The sequence below is a fragment of the Mobula hypostoma genome, chromosome 1, assembly GCF_963921235.1.
Source record: "Mobula hypostoma chromosome 1, sMobHyp1.1, whole genome shotgun sequence".
Lineage (NCBI taxonomy): Eukaryota > Metazoa > Chordata > Chondrichthyes > Myliobatiformes > Myliobatidae > Mobula > Mobula hypostoma.
The window spans coordinates 96,690,393-96,711,059 of NC_086097.1; the positions used below are offsets into that span (position 1 = coordinate 96,690,393).

Below are 20,667 nucleotides of genomic sequence, written 5' to 3' on the forward strand. Positions count from 1 at the left end.
TCAGGTTTCATCCTTCTTCAGAAAACATATTTCATTCATAGATTATTAAAATAACAAGACTACTATTCGTGCACAGGTCAGCTGAATTCTTTGTGTGAGGGAAGGCTTTCACTCAGCTGGTTTCTCCTATTCTCATCTCTCTCCGAGGGCAAAGAATCTCTGGAATTCTCCCTCCCAAGAGTGGTGGAGACAAGATCATTGGATATGTTTAAGATGGGGTTAGATAAATATTTGAAAGACTGAGGAGTTGAGAGCTATAGTGAACTGGCACAGATGAGCAGAGGGGCATTGAGGCCATACTGAATGATAGAGCAGGCTTCAGTGACCTCATAGAGGCTTACTCCTACTTTCTCGTGGTTTAATGTTCTTGACTTTGTGTTGTATTCCTGTCATGCTGCCTGCATTTTATGGGGAAATACAGAACACACCAAAATTAAACCAACCTTCTTGATACTATAGAAGAAACCAGAAGCACTACACACAGGGATGGAGAGACAAGGAAAAGATTATGTTTATTGCCCTTTCACAACAGTTCTCGAGCTGAGGCAGTTAACCATGGCAGTAGGCCCAGTCACATATGCACCACATTGTGTAAGGTGGTGGACTTCATTCTCTGAAGGAGATTGAATTAGTTAATTTTTTTTAAAACAACGATCTGTTAATTCCATGGTGAACATCACTGAAACTAGCCTGTTCTTTGAAGACCAGATTTGTTTAATTAATTGGATTTAAATTCCCCAGATGTTGTGGTGTGATTTGAGCTCATCTTTGGATCAATGGTCCAGGACTAATGATGCCAGTCCAAAAACGTAACCTCCATGCCTCTGTACCCGTACTTGATGTATTCATAAGTTGAATTCAAAATTCAAAGTAAATATATTATCAAAGTACATGCATGTCACCATATACTACCCTGAGATTCATCTTCCTGCAGGCATTCACAGTAAATACAAAGAAGCACAATAGAATCAATGAAACACCATACAGAACAAGATGGGTAAAAAAAATCAACGTGCAAAAGACATCAAACTGTGCAAGTATAAAAAGAACAACATAAATAAGCAATATTTATTATTTTTATTATACAGTACTATGCAAAAGTCTAAGACTTTTGGATAGTACTGTATTTGTCAACGTGCAGCTGAGTGTGAGTTTATAAATCTGGCAGGAGCAAAGGATATTGGGAATGGCAAGGGTGGATGCCGTGGGAGGGGAGTAGGACAGGTGACAGAGGAGTGGCAGGGGTGAGGAGTGGTGTGGGTGCAGGCACACCCAGCCCCGAGACACCAGCAAGGTCATTTGATTCCAAACGATTGGTTTATTGATCATTGCAGAATGTCTCTCTGGTGCTTCCTGCTCCCTCCCCCTTTCCCACTCTCAGTCCACAATAGAGACTCAAATCAAAAACAAGTTTATCACTCACATGTGTCATGAAATTTGGTTTTTGATAACATCGAAGAATTTGAATTTGCTGACTCTCTCCAGCTCTGATCCCCTGATGAGGACAGGCTCATGGATTTCCAGTTTCCTCTTCCTATAGTCAATAATCAGCTCTTTGGTTTTGCTGAAATTGAGTGAGAAGTTGTTGTGGCACTATTCAGTGTGTAATAAATTTACATCATCCTACGCGCTGATTCATCACCATCTTTGATTCAGCCTTCAACAGCAGTGTCGCTAGCAAACGTAAATATGGCATTGGACCTATACTTAGCCACACAGTCATATCTATAAAACAAGTAGAGCAGGGTGTTAAGCTCACAGCCTTGCAGTTCACCTGGGCTGATGGTGATTGTGGAGGAGATGTTGCTACCAATCTGAACCGACTAAGGTTTGCAAGTGAAGAAATCGAGGATCCAATTGCACAAGGAGGTATAAGGAATTATGTATGTTCTTGTGGGTTCAGATGTGGTAGAAGCTTTGGGGAAATTGGATCAAACATTTTTACATTAGCAACTGAAGTGGGTTGTGACAGAAAGTCACTTAAAAAAACTAATTATTACGAGATGCAAATGGTCTACTTTGGGGGTCAGTTGTTGCATAGTTGGAAATACTCTTGACTCTAGGTCAAAGTTGTGGGTTCTAATTTCAGCCTTACTCTTGAACACATAATTTAGCTTAACATTCCAGTTCGGTATTGAGGAATCACCACATGATGGCTGATTTACCTCCATGCCACTTTGCTGCACGAAACTCATATCTCCCAATATCTAAAATCTGTTGATCTGTGACCTGAATGAGGCTTTAGGCAAAAATAGTACAAGAATTGTATCATCTAGGTGTAGGGGAACAATTTTTTTCTCATTTCTACCCTCGAAGTCTAAACCACTATTTTGAGACTTCTACTTCTAGATATTCCCATCGGGGAAGTATCAACATACATCAAAGTTGCTGGTGAACGCAGCAGGCCAAGCAGCATCTATAGGAAGAGGCGCAGTCGACGTTTCAGGCCGAGACCCTTCGTCAGGAAGAAGGGTCTCGGCCTGAAACGTCGACTGTGCCTCTTCCTATAGATGCTGCTTGGCTTGCTGCGTTCACCAGCAACTTTGATGTACGTTGCTTGAATTTCCAGCATCTGCAGAATTCCTGTTGTTTGGGGAAGTATCAACTCCACATTTACCCTATCAAGCTCTGTTTCAGTGAAATCCCCTCTCTGGATTTATATCTCAGAATTGCTGAACTCTGGAGTACAAATCTAGACTACTTAATCTCTCTGAACATGACCAACCTGCTAACCATATCAGTAATAGTTATTAATAATAAAAAATATTTTAAATGATCAAAAATTAATAACTTTAACATTAAGAGATATTTTAAGATCTCAGGATAAATATTTTTTGAAAAAATTAGGTTGTGTAAGAAATTGACCAGGGTGTTGTCTGGATCGGAACATTTCAGTTATAAGGAGAGATCGGTTGAGTGTTGAGAAAGAAACTGATGGCGATGTGATAGAGGGATACAAGTTTATGCAAGGAACAGACGGGCAACAAAGAATCTTTTACTTACACTGAAAGTGTTAAAGACAGCATATGCTTAAGATAAGCAGTAGAGGTTTAGAGGGGATATGAGGAAGAATTATTTTCACACAGAGCTTGGAATCTGGAATGCACTGCATAATGATGTAATGGAAACAGATCTCTCAACATTTAAGAAACACATAGATAAGCACACTAATTGCCAAAGCACAGATGGTTATGAATGTAATGTGGGGAAATACAATATAGTATAATAAAGCAATAGGGTGGCGGGGGAGTACATGATGTTTTGGGTCAAAACCTTGCTATCAGGACTCCCCTCACCCACTGTAACCTCACCCCCTCGAAATGTATAGCAATCCATTCACTATGCACTGATCTCAATACTATCTTTTTTCATAACAGAAGTTGATTGTGATGTGATTGATGGATTAGGGAACACTATTTGTATTGAGCAGGCTGAATTGGTTATAGCACAAACACAAATGGACTAACTTGTGCTCTGAAGGCATCTACAATCTGTTGCGTTATGGCACATCTTTCTATTAAATTTCTAAGGAACAGGATTAGCTCTATTTATCCATCGTACATTGACACATACAGTGAAATGCGCCATTTGCGTCAATGACCAATAAAGTCTGAATACATGCTGGCAGCAGCCAGTACATGTTGTCATGCTTCCGGTGCTACCTAGTATGCCCCCAATTTACTAGCCCTTCCACATGTTTTTGGAATGTGGGAGGAAACCGGAGTACCTGGAGGAAAACAACACAGTCACGGGGAGAACATACAAGCTCCTTACAGATGGCAATGGGAATTGCACACCGGTCACTGATAGCTGGGGCTATAATAGTGTTAAGTTAACCACTACACTACCATGCTGCCCTAACTATATTCTTTTAGCAGAATTATTTATAAGACATAATAGCAATTAATATAGATGGGTGCATAGTTCAATTTGGGCATGGAGGGAGCCTGTTCTTACGCTGTATAACTCTGACTCTAAGAGCTAACATAAATGAGACAGGTTTATGAAGTTTCCTGAATTTTACGCAAGGTGATAAGATTCCAAACCAAACTAGCCTATAAGTACTTCATATATACATTATTTAGGGAAAATTAGTCCAGTTAGGTCTCACAGTGAGAGAAGTCAGCAGCTAAGCTTTTTTTTGTGGTTCCAACTGAGATGTTTAAGAACTCTTTAACTCTTTGGAATTTTCCACTTTAGGAACATTCCACATCTGTGAGAAATGACACTTTAATAGTTGGTATGTTAGCATTTCTGATAATGCAGCACATCTATGCTTCAACTATTGACTAAGATGTGGTTTTAAAATGAGAACTGGTAACATGCGGGCTTCATTATCCTCATTATCCTCATTATTTCTCTGCCTCCAATCACACATCACCTGAAAAATACATTTAGACCATTAACTAGTTTTACATATTTAACTAGTGAACATGCCTGTGTTCTGGATATGCCCTTGCACTGAAGGGGGGGGGGGCAAATCTTGACAGTGATTCATCCCCTTGAACCAGCCTTAACCCAGAGATGCTGAAAGCAATGGTCCGATCCTTTGCTGATATCACCTCATTTGGCATTGAATTGAGATTGAGCATGAACTGTAGAGGCTTAGTTGAAAAGGAACAGAAGCATTCAGAGACCAGCTGTAAAATTCAATGAAAACCTCTGTGTCTTTTGCCCCAGTTCAGGAATCATTTTTTTAACATATAAATCAAAAGACTGCTGAAAAGATAAGATATCCTGCACAGAGGATACTTGCGAAAGAAAAACACACCAAGATCTGAATTTCCAGTTCCCACTGTGAAACTGCCTCATTCCCACAATTCATCAACTTCAAAAATAATAAACAAAAAAAGAAAAATCAATATTTATTGTTGAACTGATTTCTTCAGAATTTTTTTTAAATGGATGGACAAGTAACTCACAGGGGAGCAATTCTATCATATTCTGCCAGCTCAGCTCAAGTTTTTGTTGCTTTCTGTCCAGTTCTGGTTGCTGTGGAATTTTCCCTTTATTTTTCCAGTAATCATCTTCCCCTCATTCTTTTGCAATGGCTGTGTGTGAACTACTGCGTGTGAGCTTAAGTGTTCTCAGCAATGCTTTCCAAATAACCTGGACCAGTCAGGTTACTGATGTGTGCACATCTTTTCCCTGGTCCCCACTCCAGCAGAGGGTGGGCTCAATCCTATGGGAAGTGGGAGTTGCTCTACTTTGGTTCAACGATGCACCCCATGTGCAATTCGGCACTGGAAGAACCCAACAATTACTCATCGGTAGCATGTTAACAGCATCCAAGACTAGCTCCTAGGGGGTCATGCACAAGCAAACCAAAAAAAATTACACCTTGTCAAAGGGAGGCAAAGTCAACTGCAGCATCTCAGAAGCTGGTAGGATTGATGATACTGGTTAACCCATTTATCACAATGAACACAGGATCATCTCAACTTCTCACTGAGCTTCTATCTATGAGATCACTATGGACACTGTTACTTCCTCTTAAGATATACTCTTTTATTGACGTTTGTTGAATAATTGTTGGCAGGATCTGGACTTCAAGCAAAAATTAAGTTCCACAGCAAAGATGCCGTAAAGGAGTTATAATTGGTTTGTGGGAAATGGCAGGTTTATCAGGCAACCTCTCTGTCATTATTTCTGGCCTTGGAAGTCTTCCCATCATTCTGGCTGCAAGGTATTTGAGTGTGGTGCTGAGGGCTACAAACAAGGGATCTTAGTAAGTAGAGAATACCTTTCTTCAAATGCTGTTTCCATTTTAATTGATTGTAGGGGTGGGTAGCAAGGAGGGCAGGGAGTTAAGAGAGAGAAAGGAAGAGGAAGCATTTTCTCTGGAAGATAAAGAATACATTGCATTCAGATTAAGACCTCTCTACAAGTGACTGAAGGATTCCACACTCTCCTGTGGTCCCCATGTTCCCTTATGCAAAGGTAAAGGGACCACTTTTGCAACAGACCATGGCACAGCTTGATGAAAGGCAGAACGGCTATTTGCTAATATTCAGATTCAGCTGGAGCAATCTTCTAACTTGACTGCACTTTAGATTTCTGGCAGAAATGTTATTTCTTTGCCATGAAAAATATACCAGATTTTATATCTTGAAATAAATGCACAAGAAGGAAAGAAAGCTCCCCTTGTACAAGTGGCACTAAAAAGAGACATGCACATATTGTACCTATCAGGATGCCTTTGACTTACCCTATACTTTACAGGAGTGTATTTAAGATTTTAAAATGAAGATTGAATTAAGATACAGCTCTTCCCACATTTAACAGAATGTTTTTTTACCTCAGCTGTGAGTAATTTATTCTCCAAAATCCATCAGTGACAATTTTTATTTTGGTGCAAGCTTCAGTTATTATTCAATGTATGTAGAAACAAAATCACCAGTACAAATCTCCACTCATAGACTAGCATGGGAAATATTTAAAAGTGGCTCGCGATAAAGTTGCTTTGAGAAGGCAGCATGTTACTGATGGCCACTGCATTTTTCCCCCCTTTGGCATGCAAACCTACAGCTGGAAACGTTTAGTAAATTTGTCAGTAACACTTTGGCAGCAATGGCTGGAGTTTCTAGTATTAAGAACAAATCAAACCCCAGAGATTAAATTTCTGGCAGCAACACTTCATATTGCACTCAGCATTTGGTCTCAGCTGAGGGTACAGGAACCTTCAGAAAATGACACGGATTAGTTGCAACAATGCTTGCAGTTACCACTAACATAAGACAATAATGGTGCTTAATCACAAGAGGGTCTTTAATCTAAATAAATTAGAATAAGAGTAGTTGTATTTCAGGGTTTTGAGAATTTCTTTTACCTCACACAAAGGATTGAAATAATGAGTTACTTTCAATATTACACTGCAGGAAAATTAGTACATACTCAGAATCAGAATCAGGTTTAATATCACCGGCATAGGTCGTGAAATTTGTTAACTTTGCAGCTGCAGTACGATGCAATACATGATAATAGAGAAAAAAAAGTAGTCAAGTAGTGTTCATGCATTCTGGTAAAAAGTATTTTATCTCAGAGATTAAGTAATAAATTATTTACCAGGTTAGCAACACATGCAAAGAGCATCTTAAAACTTAAGAAGCACATCATAACCACTAAGTCAGAAATTAATTTCACCCACATAGCAGTACGGGGCAAAATAAATATAAAGAGAAAGTTAAAGAGGATCCAGAGATGCTGGAAATCTGAAATACATATGGAACACGCTGGAAGTACTCAATATTCTGTAGAAAGAGAAACAAGGGCCTTTGACCAGAAATGTTAACCCTGTTACTCTTTCCACAGAGGTCACTTTAGCTGCTGCGTGTTTTTAGCATGTTTGGTTTTTATTAAAACTCAGAAGTGTTTAAAAAAATGTTTGAGCTAAGAGGCAGGCAGTAGGGGGAAAAATAGCAAGGACTTTAGCTGAGGAGAGAGATACTGGAGAACATTTGATGCAAGACAGCAGACCAAGTGTGGAAATGTGATGTAAAGTAAAGCAACTTAACTATGCCCATCAATTAAGGCCAACTTGGCAGATGTTTTTAAATTATTGAGATACTGCATGGAATAGGTCCTTCCAGCTACCCAGCAACCTTAGGTTAGTCACAGGACAATTTACAATGACCAATTAACCCAACAATCAGTATGCCTTTTGGACTGTGGGAGGAAACTGCAGTACCTGTACGAAACCCACCCGGTCATGGGGAAAATGTACAAACTCCTTTATACTCTGGTGGGTCAGAGTATAATGACATGTAAAATATGTAAGTACCTGAGGGAGGGATATCATATTGGATTCTAGGATTCTGCTTATTACAAGTAAATAAAGGGTAGTCGGAGTCAAATTCTATAAAAAATCCTCAGGTTCATTTACAGGACTAACTGACACCAGTGAAATAAGCAGGTTACCTAAAGAAAACCAGAATCTGAAAGAGATTCACTGAAGCAAACACTATTGCTATATACAGAATAAGGTAACTAGAACTTCAAGTCCATGCCAGACTATGGCATATTATTCCAAGTAATTAGTAATTAAAGATTACAACTTTTCAAAATACCGTGGACTCCAGTTAATTGGGACTCACTGGGACCAGCACACTTTGGTCCAATCAAGTGGCTACCCCAATTAGCCGAAGTTTCACGGAAATAGTTAAAAAGTATAAAAAAGACAAACTACCATTTAACTGAGTGACAAATTATCTATTTAAATGAAATACAGAATAAATTAGAACATTACCAATACTACTACAGTACTATAAAACTGTGTACATGTTCCTAATAGATATCAATAGAGGCATTCATCCAGTGTATGCTGTCTTGTTCTTTTTACTGACTGTAAATGAACGAAATTAGTGCAGATACCTCATGTAGATCACACTGGACAACAAAGATTTGGTTTCCTGAGTACTTTTGGGTCTATTTTATGGATTTATGAAAATCACCATGAAATTTCCCTATCATGCATCATTTTTTTGAAATCGCCTATAATTTTTATTTCAATTTGCAATTCAAGTCAGAATAGCTAATGCCAAGATTAAGGAAGGCATTCTTGCTGGTCCACAAATCAAACAGGTCATCAATGGCAGGCAATTTGAAGAATCTCTCGTAGGACCTGAGAAAAATCGCATGTTGTTGAAAATTTTCTTGGCAATTACAGAGCACCAAACTACTTGCAGCTGGTTGACAACATGCTTCAAGCATACAAAACCATGAAATGCAACATGCCACTAAAGATTCATTTTCTGCATTTCCATTTAGATTTTTCTCCTGTAAATCTTGGCACTCTCAGTGACGAGCATGATGAAAGGTTTCACTAGAATATTGAGATCATGGGGAAACGGTATCAGGGCAACTGGAATCCATTAATGTTGGCAGATCAACACACACAACATGCTGGAGGAACTCAGCAGACACAAAACGTGTGTGTTGCTTGGATTTCCGGCATCCGTAGACTTTCCTTTGTTAATGCTGGCTGATTATTGTAGCCACTTAAGCGAGGAGCCTTAGACACTCATCAACAAAACATGTTTAGCTTAGCTGAACAATTACAAATTGTCAGCATTATTATGCAATTAAACACATTATATTCAACTAAAGTTAACTTCTTGTTTCTCCAAATTTCTGCATGATACAAGTAATCTGAAATTATATTTGGGTTCAGCTTCAAGCAGTCTATCATAAACATAACAAAATTACTGACTGAAGCGACACTTTCAAAAAAACTGTTGTCCAGTGTAATGGACTGCCTTCATACAATTTTAAATGATTGCATCCTCCAAATCTTCAAATACATTATATTTAAGATGATTGTCAATACCTTCAAATTCTTCATAGGTCCTAACTTGTTGAAGTAGTGAAATCATTTCATTTTCACTTCCAGCTGTTTCTGGCATTTCCAAGTTTCAATGCTTGAAACCGCAGAGAACAAAACAGTTCTGAATTGTCTTACTGCTTATTTCTCACCAATTATCAATGACAAAAGTCACTGGTTTTTGAACACCAGCACAGGCAACAATTTAAAAACTATTTGCTCTAAGCATGGTGCAGTGTCTAATGGGGCACACAAGTGCACACATCTGACACTAATTAGAAACTGTTCGGCAACAGTCTCTTGTCACAATTAAGCGGCATAATGTCCCAAATAAACAAAGGGAATCCCGATTATTTGCTAGATTAATTGACCGGAATCCACTGTACATCCATTTCTCAATAACTCTCCATGCCAAATTAACTTTGATAATGAATTCAAAATATTTTCCACAAATTAATTAGAATCAGCTTATAGGAAGAATTGCACATCCTTTATTAATAACTCTCAGTTTTTCAGTTGCAGATGTTTTAAACCTTGTACTTAAAAAAGTCAAGCTGTACTTCTTCCAGATAAACTGTGGTCTGCAACATGGCTGACATATCTCACAGCTACTTTGCTTTAATCTCTAAAAGTTCTTCTCATTCTGCCAGCACATTGTGCGAACAGGACAGAGGATAAATTGGAGATGAATGGCATTTTGATGAGGAAATGTTGGTTTTTAATTTATCATCTTTAGTAAATTAAGAACACCATGTTATATAGGTTGCACTTGGCTACCTTTTACAGACTATGAAACCTCACTATTGTAAAGTTATGACCAGGTGATCTTCCAGAAGTGGGTTCTTGCTCTACTATACATAAAGTACGCAAACATGAATTATGAGATTGTAGGTAAACTGGATGCACCACATTAATACATAGATCAGTTGGATAGGGCTTCTATGCGCATACATTTGGAGGTATACTAGAGTACAAAAACATTGCTTTTCAAAAATGGAAAGAAGACCTGGGTTTAACATCTTATCTAACTTGTCAGTTAGCTATGTTCTAAACACTGGAGTGAAGTAAAGAAGCAACCTGCTGACTCACTGGTACTAGACGGTCCTAAAGGAATTTTACTGGAGTATTGTTAGTTTATTAGAAGTCCGTGATTAGAATGGCCATGGGTTGCATTTTCAGACAATATCATTAATCTGAGTAATACACTTATGACCAGAACATAATATTACCTTTGTGTAGGGAGGAGAAAAAGTCCACATTCTTGTCATGACTTGCAAACATTCCGATGGCTGAGGTGTAGTTTGCAACCGCTCTTAAATATCAGACCAAAACACCTCATCAAATCCATCACCAGACAGCTGTGACCAAATCCAGTGCTTACAATGCCCGCAGATACTTTCCTGTCAGAGTGACTGTATAGCATTTAGGACCAGAACCTGTGACTGATACCTCAGATCAAACAACAGGACCCAATGTCAAAATAACCAAGATCAATTAGTTGAACACAAAGAATATCCCAAGTCTAAGCTCCAGTTACTTAAATAGAACTCTCCTGGGTGAAGAGTTCAATCATTAGGATGTCTAAAAGCCTGATGGCCACCATTTGTCCTTGCTTTGCTGTCTGATGTGAGAGGTACCAGTATGAAATACGTATTTGATACCAGAGATGCCTATGCCCAAATTGAACTGGAGTGTTGCAATGACACTATAAAACCCACAGATGTATTCAAAGCATCCTACCTGTAACAAACTGTGTGTGCCCGTCTCCACAGAAGCTGATGAGACATTTGGTGTGTTGTTCTTGGTGTTTACAGGGGGTTGTCCTTCCAGCCAGGAAATCTTCAAGGGGTTACTTATTAAGCCAGTCTCATTCTTGAGGGCCAGCTCCTAGTCAAAATGAAGAGCGAGTCAAAGGCCAAAGTTCAAAGTAAATTTGTTATCAAATTATGTATACCATATACAACCTTGAAATTCATCTTCTTGCAGGAATCCACAAAACAAAAGAAAGACAATAGAAACAACGAAAACCACATACAACAATCTTCCAACATGCAAAAGAGGACAAATTGTGCAAATAATAAAAAAGACAAATAATACAGAGTGTGAGTTGCAGAGTCCCCAAGTACAAGTCTACAGGCTGTGGAGTCAGTTCAGCGCTGAAGCAAGTGAAGCTGGTCCAGGAGTCATTTGGCACTGATAATCATAGTGAGTATCCTTATCATATTTGGTAAGAATCAAGTGTCTCCACTTTATACAGTGTTACGTCCTGATTGCCAATTCCTACTTCGTATCACAAATCAACTGAACAAGTGAAGCACTGTCAGGTCTTCATTGTTCCATCTCCATTTTCCTCAGCAAGATGTCTTGCACAAAATTAGCAAGTCACCGTGGCTGATACCATAAATGAGGTAGACACATAACTCATTAAAATGACACACCCCAACATGCTTTTACAGAACAATGTATTCATTCATTTTACATAAAGTCATCTATATTATGTAACACAACCAATATCGTCAATAGATTTTAAATGACAATAAGGGATTTGTCCCAATGCTCTGTTTGAGAGATGAGTCATACTGCCATGTGCTTATCAATCTAACCAGTTGTAGCTGATGCTTTTAACTGACAGCAATTCATAAGCGCAGCCAAGGTGAACATGGACCATACTATTTTCACCAGTCCACAGACAGCTCACACATTACTTCACACTTAGGATGAGTTTGAAAAGCATTCCACCTTTGGGCCAGCAAATCTCATAGCATATAGGAGGAGGCTGGGTGTAACACAGGGATGGCAAGAAATTTTCAGCTATTTTTTGGTTCTTTAATAGCCATTGTCAATGTCAAAATAAGTCAGACCTTAAAAGAACCTTTTACGACATTTAGAACACAGTAGCTGCAAGGTGCCATGAATGTGATTGAAAACAGATGGTTGGGGAGGAGAGTGGAAATGGTCTACTGCACTGGTCTGATACCTGAGGAGCAGTGAGGTGGAAGATCTCCAAGGGGCCAGTTACTATGATATATTATCACATTAGTGGTGTTATTACCTTTATTAATGTTGCTGATGAAGAAAAATGGCAAAGGTCAAGGACAAAACATCGATGGCTCTGTGTGTCTGTACTTCATTCTGGACTTGCCGAAGGGTTGCAGCTTGCTTTACTGTGCAAAAATGCAGATGGTCTATAAACACCCACTTTCTATTGGTTAATGCAGGAACGGCAATGAACACCTGATGATGTCATAATAGTGGCATCTGATGCCAGGCTAAAGGTGACATGCAAAGGTGAAAAGATGGCTAGAAACGTCAGGGTCAATTTCACAATGGATTCTAATCAGCCTTCAAACAATTTCTGGTGAAATCTAACACAAACAAAACCGTTTTTAAGAACGTACTCAATGGCTAGAGAAAAACACGCACAAATGCATCGAATTTCAAGGTAAGAATATCCTCATTATTTGGTGGAGTGTGTTTAAAAAACACAGTCCATGCAGGGCATGAAAACTCTACCTGGCAACTTGAACCCAGAAAATTCAGTCTCCTGTGTGCTTTTACATTCTGTGTGGCTTAATCCAGCTTGAAAACTTCTGTGCACTGGAGATCTGGAGTTATTATTGTGCTGGTAGGCGAAGAGTGGATCAGAACACCCTGACCTGTTAGTATGAGAAGCTTGGGACACACAGGAATTGGTAGGAAAGGGGTTGGGAGCTTTTATCTTTTCTTCCAAACAGTTCTGCTGAAGCCTCTGGCGAGTGTTCAGGAGTGATAAGGTTACAGAAAACCCACAGAAGTTACAACTCTTACAGAAAATATTAGAAAAGCAACTGTCAATCACTTTCAAAAGGAAAAATGAAGTGTGCAATACTCACAGCGGTCCTGGTTGAGGAAAATTCCACTATAGCACTACCTTTCTTTTTACTGGATATGAGCAGGTTCAAAACTTCCCCATACTGTAAGAAGAAGCAGCTTCAGTATCTGTTAACAAGGTTAACTAACAAGGTTAACTTGAGCATAGAACATCAGCTTCTTCCACTTCAGGGATTTACAGTATTTAACCTTCACTACAAAATGCTAAGCCACTGGAGAAAGGATGCATGCTAACCAGCTGAGCGTCTTTATATAGCAGTTTCAATGCCCAACAGTATGACGGATTTGGATTGATGTTTTTAACTAAAGCATGCATGCTATCATGTTAAATTTATGTTGATCTACATTTCTCTCTACTTTCTGCTGTCATTTATTTACCCTCCTCTGCACAACAGTTTCTCTTACAAAAACAAAAAAACAGAACTTTAGGTAACACACACAAAATGCTGGTGGAACGCAGCAGGCCAGGCAGCATCTTATAGGAAGTAGTACAGTCGACGTTTCGGGCTGAGACCCTTCGTCAGGACTAACTGAGTGAAGAGATAGAAAGAGATTTGAAAGTGGGAGGGGGAGGGGGAGATCCGAAGTGATAGGAGAAGACAGGAGGGGGAGGTGGAGCTGGGGGAAGGGCAGTGTTGGGTAGTGTGAACTGTGTTGGTCAATTAACTTATCAGTTTTTGATCTGTTAAATTACTATCCTCATGCTCAGTATCTCTCTCTTTCATTCTCATCTTGAGTATGCAACCATTTCTCCCGAGACCGATAAACACCCCAAAATATTTACATCTTTTACAGAAACAAATGGTGGAAAAACTATGATTTGCTAACAGGAAGCTGATAAACTTGGGTATATGAAATGATTATCCACATTTTTCACTTACAAGCAACTTCCAGATGAGAAGAGTCAAGCTACTTTGGGTTAGATTGATATACTTTGCATCTTACTCCCAATCTCCCTCTACCTCCCCTGCTTGCTTTTCAGCTTGTTGCCATCTTCCTCTCTTCCGTGATCAGTTCCTTAAGACGAGTAACAGCTGTTGTCTTATTTGACATGGGCAACTATAAATCTACAGGAACATACCGTACATTTCAGAGACGTGAATTGGCTTCTACTTGCGGGTAACTCCTACAATGTGATTTTACTCTGGTGCTCTCTTGTTTGAAGAGGAAGGAAAGGATCTTTGTCAGCAGGAAGCTGACAAAAACAAAGTTCTAAGTACATTTATTGTCAAAAATTGTATAAAGTATGTATACTACATACTGTACAACATTGAGATTCGTCTCCTTAGTCAGCCACAAAACAAAGAAACCCAATAGGACACATTAAAAAAAACAAAGAACAACATACCCTCAATGTGCAGAAAAAAAATTGTGCAAACAATAAAAGTAAGCAAATAACATTCAGAACTGAAGTTCACAAAAGTGAGTTCACAGCCACGAAGCCAGTCATCACTGCAGCCAATCCAGGAGCCCGCTAGTTCAACGCAGAGACAAGTAAACCTCACAGAGTAGTGAGCTGAATTGGTTGATCCCTCACCTCCACCCTGACACCCTAACCTTTACGATCTGGTGCGATGCGTAAAAACAATGAATCTGACAACTGCTGGACTATGCCAATACAAGATTAAAAGAGTCTTAATTTTCCCCTTAAATCTGTTTCAAAACCTGCTTTGCTCAGTCAACAGGAATCTGTGCTATAATGCTGACCTAAAATGGCAGAACGGTCACTGACATGGATGAGGAATCCAGAAGTTATGATCTCAAATCTGGGCAAGTTGCAATATCCAATTGAATTAACTAATTGTCCACGATTTGGCATCAAGAAAAATAGCACTTAGCATGCCACGTTATTCAAAAAGAAAGAAAAAATGATTAGTATTTTTTAATGCAGAAAAGACACCAGCTAAATCTACATCACAGTATCATTTAGAAAGGTAGGCTGATGGGGCTGAATGATGAGAATTTGTATGAGCAAGATTGGGGGGAAGGGGATGGAACAAGGGCTTAATAGTCTGTAGGTATTTTGTAACTGCAGATGAGTAATGTAATTTCAAAATAATCTCACTTCCCTAAGTATTTCCCATCATAACTGACACACTTGGATATATACCAATTGGTAGAAGCATGGGAAGTACTCTTCATTTGATGGCTCCACTGCAGAAGAACTTACCTTTCGCAAGATTGATAGGAGAAATTCATGAGAATAACCACCATTTGATTCATCGTCCTTGTTACACTTCCATCTGAGCTATATATTGCCAGGGAGGGTGGAAAGGGACGGGGGTTGGGGAAGGTGGGAGGGGGAAGGTGGGAGGGGGGAAGGGGAGGGGGGAAGAGGAAGAGGAAGGGGGGAGGAAGGGGGAGGAAGGGGGAGGAAGGGGGAAGAAGGGGGAAGAAGGGGGGAAGGGGGGAAGAAGGGGAAGAAGGGGGGAAGGTGTGGGCAAAGATAAAATATTTTCATGATTTCTAAGGAATTAAGGAAAAATGCTGACAACTTAAAAGGCAAACCAAAAGAAATTATGAAAATAGTTAAAAACCAGAAATCAAAGGGAAAGCAATTAGTGAAATAAGTATACTTCATATCTTCTAAGGTGTAGGAGCCATGTACCTACTTTCTGTTTGTCTGCATTTTGCATTGAGTGTTTATTTTGGGTAATTAGTCACGTAGATTGATGCATGGTAGAAGTGAAGAGTATAGTTACGTATTCATGCTTTCTCTTTAGGTTAGTTTTTAGTCTGGTTAGTGGTTAAAGGCACCCAGAATGGCATTTTTATTGTCCACTGCTTTGCTTAGTTATGCTTCATTTATTGTTTAACTAAGTTTAAGAACGCTTAGCTTAAGTACATTTGAATACGCTTAGATTGTTTATTTCATTATATTGTTAGTTTTATCATTACAAGATAGATTGTCTTTGCTGGTTTCGCAATAAAGATCAAACGTACTTTCTTTGACTTTAGAACTTTATTATTGATGGAAAGTACGTCATACAGAGTCAACACCCCCGTGCTTAGCCTCTGAGAGGTTTTCAGTTGTTTTAAAGTAGCCGCTACAGTGGGGATTGCATTACGAGTTTCCCAAACCTTCCATAGCTCACAGTAACTCTGAACCTTGCAGGAAATCAATTTCACAAGACATTAACAAAAGTCAGCATGAGAACTAGACTTACTTTCAGCTTGGGGGTTGGTTTGTTTTTGGAGTCTGTTTGGACAGCAAAACCTGGAAGGAAAAGAAACCATATTACCAAATTTTCATTGACATAGGAAGCAGATTCATTAATACAGAATTTCACCATATCAAAAAAAATTTAAATAATTAATTTCAAATTGCTGCTGTAATTGTCATGTACAATGCCAAGTGAATATTGCTGCTACTTTCCCCTCACATTCATCTGTAACTTGCCCTTCTGTTCTTCCCTGAAACTCTATTCACCTTCCACCCCAGAGTACTCTCCTTGGTTCTCCCATTAACCCCTCACCTCCTTTGTCTCCATATTGCTCTTCCCTGAAGTCCTCTTACCTTTGCCATTCCTCACCAATACTACATCCTATAAAGCATTCCACAACTATAATTTAATGCCAAGCATACATACATATACTCTCCTGTCCTTTATTCATTTCCTTATAACTTACAGTTCTTTTGACACTGTTTTCACTCCCTGGCCTGCAAATAAAGTCTCCAGAACTGGACGACATGCTAACATTTGGCCATATTAGTACCTATTTGCAAGACTAGCCCTCCCCATAGAGTGCGATTTATAAAATAAAGCACCAGTCAACCCATCACAACACTTGTAAATGTTCAACAATTCCTCCATAAGTTGCTATTTACTCTGCATTTCCTTGCAAAACGTTAAATTTCACATGCCCACGAGCTTCCAATGAATCCAAGCATACCGCTGAATAAATTGTTAAATCGTCATGTCACATGTACAGTGAAAAACTTTGCTATGCATGCTATCCATACTGATCATCTCATCTTATCAGTACACGGAGGTAGTGCAAAGTAAAACAATAGCAGAAGGCAGAAGGAAGTGTTACAGTTACAGAGAAATTGCAGTGCAGGCAGACAGACAGACAATAAGGCGCGACACTATATAACACGGTAGATTATGAAATCAAGAGTCCATCATGTTGTACTAGGGAATTGAGCAGTAGCTTTATGACAGTGCGATAAAAGCTGTCCTGTAGCCTGGTGGTACATGCCTTCAGCCTTTTGTGTCTTCTGCCTGATAGGAGGGAGAAGAGAGAATGCCTTGTGTGGGGAGGGTCTTTGATTTATGTTGGCTGCTTTACTGAGGCAGCGAGAAGTGGAGACAGTGTCTATGGAGAGGATGCTGGCTTCTGATGCGTAGAGCTGTATCCACAACTTTGCAGTTTCTTGGTGGTCTCAGGCACAGCATTTGTCATATCGAGCAGCAATGTACCCAGATAGAATACTTCCTATGCTGCACTGATAAAAATTGGTGAGAGTCCAAGGGCACATGCCAATTTCTTTAGCCTGTAAAAGTTGGAATGTGCACTCTCCCCATTCCTATTGAACAGTTCCTTTGTTTCGCTGCCATTGAGGGAAAGGTTGTTGTCATGACACCATGTCACAGGGCTCTCTATCTCTTTTCTGTATTCTGACGTTGTTATTTAAGAGATGGTCACCTGAAAACTCGTGGATAAAGTTAAAGTAGAATATGGCTGCACAGCCACAAGTGCATAGGGAGTAAAGTAGTGGGCTGAAGTCGCAGCCTTGTGAGGCACCAATGCTGAGGATAGCCTTGGCAGAGGTGTTGCTGTCTACCTTTACTGATTGCTGTCTATTGGTCAGGAAGTCAAGGATCCAGTTGCAAAAGAAGGGGTTGAGTCCCAGGAGTTTGGAGATGAATTTACTTGGAATTATAGTATTGAAGCTGGAGTTGTAATCAATAAACATTCATCCATGGCAGGTGTCTTTACCTACAATATCACAGGTGCAAACTTACCTCGCAACCTCTGCTCTCTTTCCAGTATTATCTGTTCTTCGATGAGCCTCTGCTGCTTCAGTAAATTTCTGGAGCCCTCCTCCCTCAGCTTGGCAATCTGTAGGAAGACAAGAGCCAAGCAAGTATTACATCTGAGGAATTAATCAATACTATGAATGACAGTGAACAAGACAGAAGCAAAATTATAGCTAGCATGACAATCCAACAAAAACAACTATGACTCTTGCTTATATTAAACCATACGATTTAGTTGTTCGTGTTTCCAATTATCTACCTCTCTTCCTCTTTTGGCATCAATTTTTATGGGGAGCAGAGGTTACTTTGTCTACTGGCTCCTGATCAAAACACAGTTCCTTGTACATAAACATCAGCAGATATTTCAAACAAAGAAATATAATGGGGTCCATTCACCATTGACACGCTCCTTTCTGGTAGGGAGTCCATGGCGGCAGAAGCTGTGGCTGCTTCTAATTCTTCCAAGATCATACAATCTTTCAGAACTTGTGAATGAACAGAGGGGCTTTAGAGGGCGAAGAAATGTTGTGAAGGATTAAACTTCCTCACTCAACTCTACAAAATTCAGTTAAATCCACCTGGAATTTTTCTTAATATTGCTTGGCCATCTGACCTGACCTGGCAAGAATGAACTTGCAAACCTTTGCTTTGAGCAAAGGATCAACCTCTCTAAATTGGGATCAGTAGTAACAGCACATCACGTAAAAATTCAACTGTGGTTGACCTCAAGGGTGATAAGGCAGATTATTGCTTCAAACCAAGGACAGCAAAAATAAAACTATCTGTGTGAAAATGAGAGACATATGAGATTCTGCAGATACTGGAAATCTCAAACAATACATACCCAGTGCTGGAGGAGCACAGCAGGTCAGGCAGTATCCATGGAGGGGAATAGTGGATGTTTCAGGCTGAGACCCTTCATCATTGTTGGAGAGGAAGGGGACAGAAGTGAGAATAAGTAGATGGGGGCAGTGGAGGAGTACAAGGTGGCAGGAGATTAGGTGAGGGGAGTGGAAAGCAGATGAAAGGGAATGATATGAGAAGCTGGGAGGTGATAGGTGGAAGAGGTAAAGAACTGAAGCTGGTACAATCTGATAGGACTGTGGACCATGGGGAAAAGGGTAGGAGGTGCAGAACGAGAGGGAGGTGATGGGCAGGTCATGAGGGTGAAGGACTGAAAGGAAAGGGGTGAGTGAGCCACCAAAGATGGGGGGGGGGGAGAGAACAGAGGGGATAATTACCAGAAGATAGAGAAATCGATGTTCATGCCATCAGGTTGGAGGACGCTACCCAGACAGAATATAACGTAGCAGAGGAATTCTGGACAGGTATGTTGGTGCAGAAATATGAAGTGGAATTGAAATGGGTGGCCACTGGGAGATCTTGGCTATTGTGGCAGACAACGTGAAAGTGCTTGATGAAACAGTCCCCAAATTTGCGTCAGGTCTCACCGATGTAGAGTAGTCTGCACCGGGAGCACCAGATACAATAAATGACCCTAGCAGACTGTTTAGGGCCCTGAATGGTGGTAAGGGAGGTGGTGTAGGGGCAGCTGTAGCACCTGCCGCATTTGCAGTGATGTGCCAGTCGGGAGATCAGTGGGGACAAATGACCAGGTCACAGAGAAGGCAATCCCTGTGGAAAGTGGAGTTGGGGTGGGGGGGGGGAGGGGAACAGATGTGCCTTGTGATGGGCTCCCAATGGAGATGGCAGGAGTTGTGGAGAATAATGTTTTGGAAGTAGAGGCTGGTGGGGAGGTAGATGAGGATAAAGATCCTTGTTATGTTGGGGGCGGGAGGAGAGTATGGGAAATGGAGGAGAGTATGGGAAATGGAGGAGATACAGATGAAGGCAGCATCAACAGTGGAATGCTGACTTCTGAAATAAAGGACATCTCAGTACTTGGTCTACCTCTGACTCTTTTCACCCCTTGACCTCTCTCGGTCTCCATCTCCAGAGACATAATACCTGACGACATTTTTTTGACAAACCCACTGAGTCTCTCAGTTATCTTGATGATACCTCTTCCCACTCTGTCACTTGCTATTCCCTTTTCTCAGGTCCTCTCCCTCTGCTGCATCTGTTCTCAGAATGAGAATTTCTATCCAATGATATCAAGATGTCCCTTTTTTCCAAAAAAAAAAGGATTTTCCTTCCAGTCTTGATAAAAGATATTGGCCTGAAATGTCTCCTGTTTATTCCCCTCCAGAGATGCTGCCTGATATGTTGAGCTCCTCCAACATTTTGAGTGTGTTGTGTGAAAACAAGCATGGACAGTCCCACAGTCTATCCATGAGACAGAGTTAGCAGCCTAAAGAGGAATGAGTGTTCTACCATGTACCCTTCTGGCACACCTTTCCTCTTTCCCCCTACATCTTTACTTGTTCCACAGCAGCTATCTTTTGCTATCTAATTTTTAGCTTTACCATTTCTGACTTTAAGTTACTTGAAGGGATAAAAGCCTGGATTCAATTAGTTAGTTTCAAAACATGA

At 40.0% G+C, this 20,667-nt stretch overlaps 1 protein-coding gene across 2 annotated transcripts in view; it reads right to left on the minus strand.

Moving 5' to 3' along the window:
- Nucleotides 1-20,667, minus strand: part of dnajc17 (DnaJ (Hsp40) homolog, subfamily C, member 17) — a 130,796-nt gene that overhangs the window by 50,149 nt on the left and 59,980 nt on the right. Inside the window, exons 6-10 of one of the 2 annotated variants that reach the window (XM_063053119.1) lie at nt 18,160-18,256; nt 16,357-16,406; nt 15,360-15,437; nt 13,192-13,272; nt 11,060-11,206 (exon numbers count right to left, since the gene is read on the minus strand). In XM_063053119.1, the coding sequence (XP_062909189.1) occupies nt 11,060-11,206; nt 13,192-13,272; nt 15,360-15,437; nt 16,357-16,406; nt 18,160-18,256 (453 nt within the window). The remainder of the gene's footprint in view (nt 1-11,059; nt 11,207-13,191; nt 13,273-15,359; nt 15,438-16,356; nt 16,407-18,159; nt 18,257-20,667) is intronic. The other variant, XM_063053125.1, reaches the window with a different exon arrangement.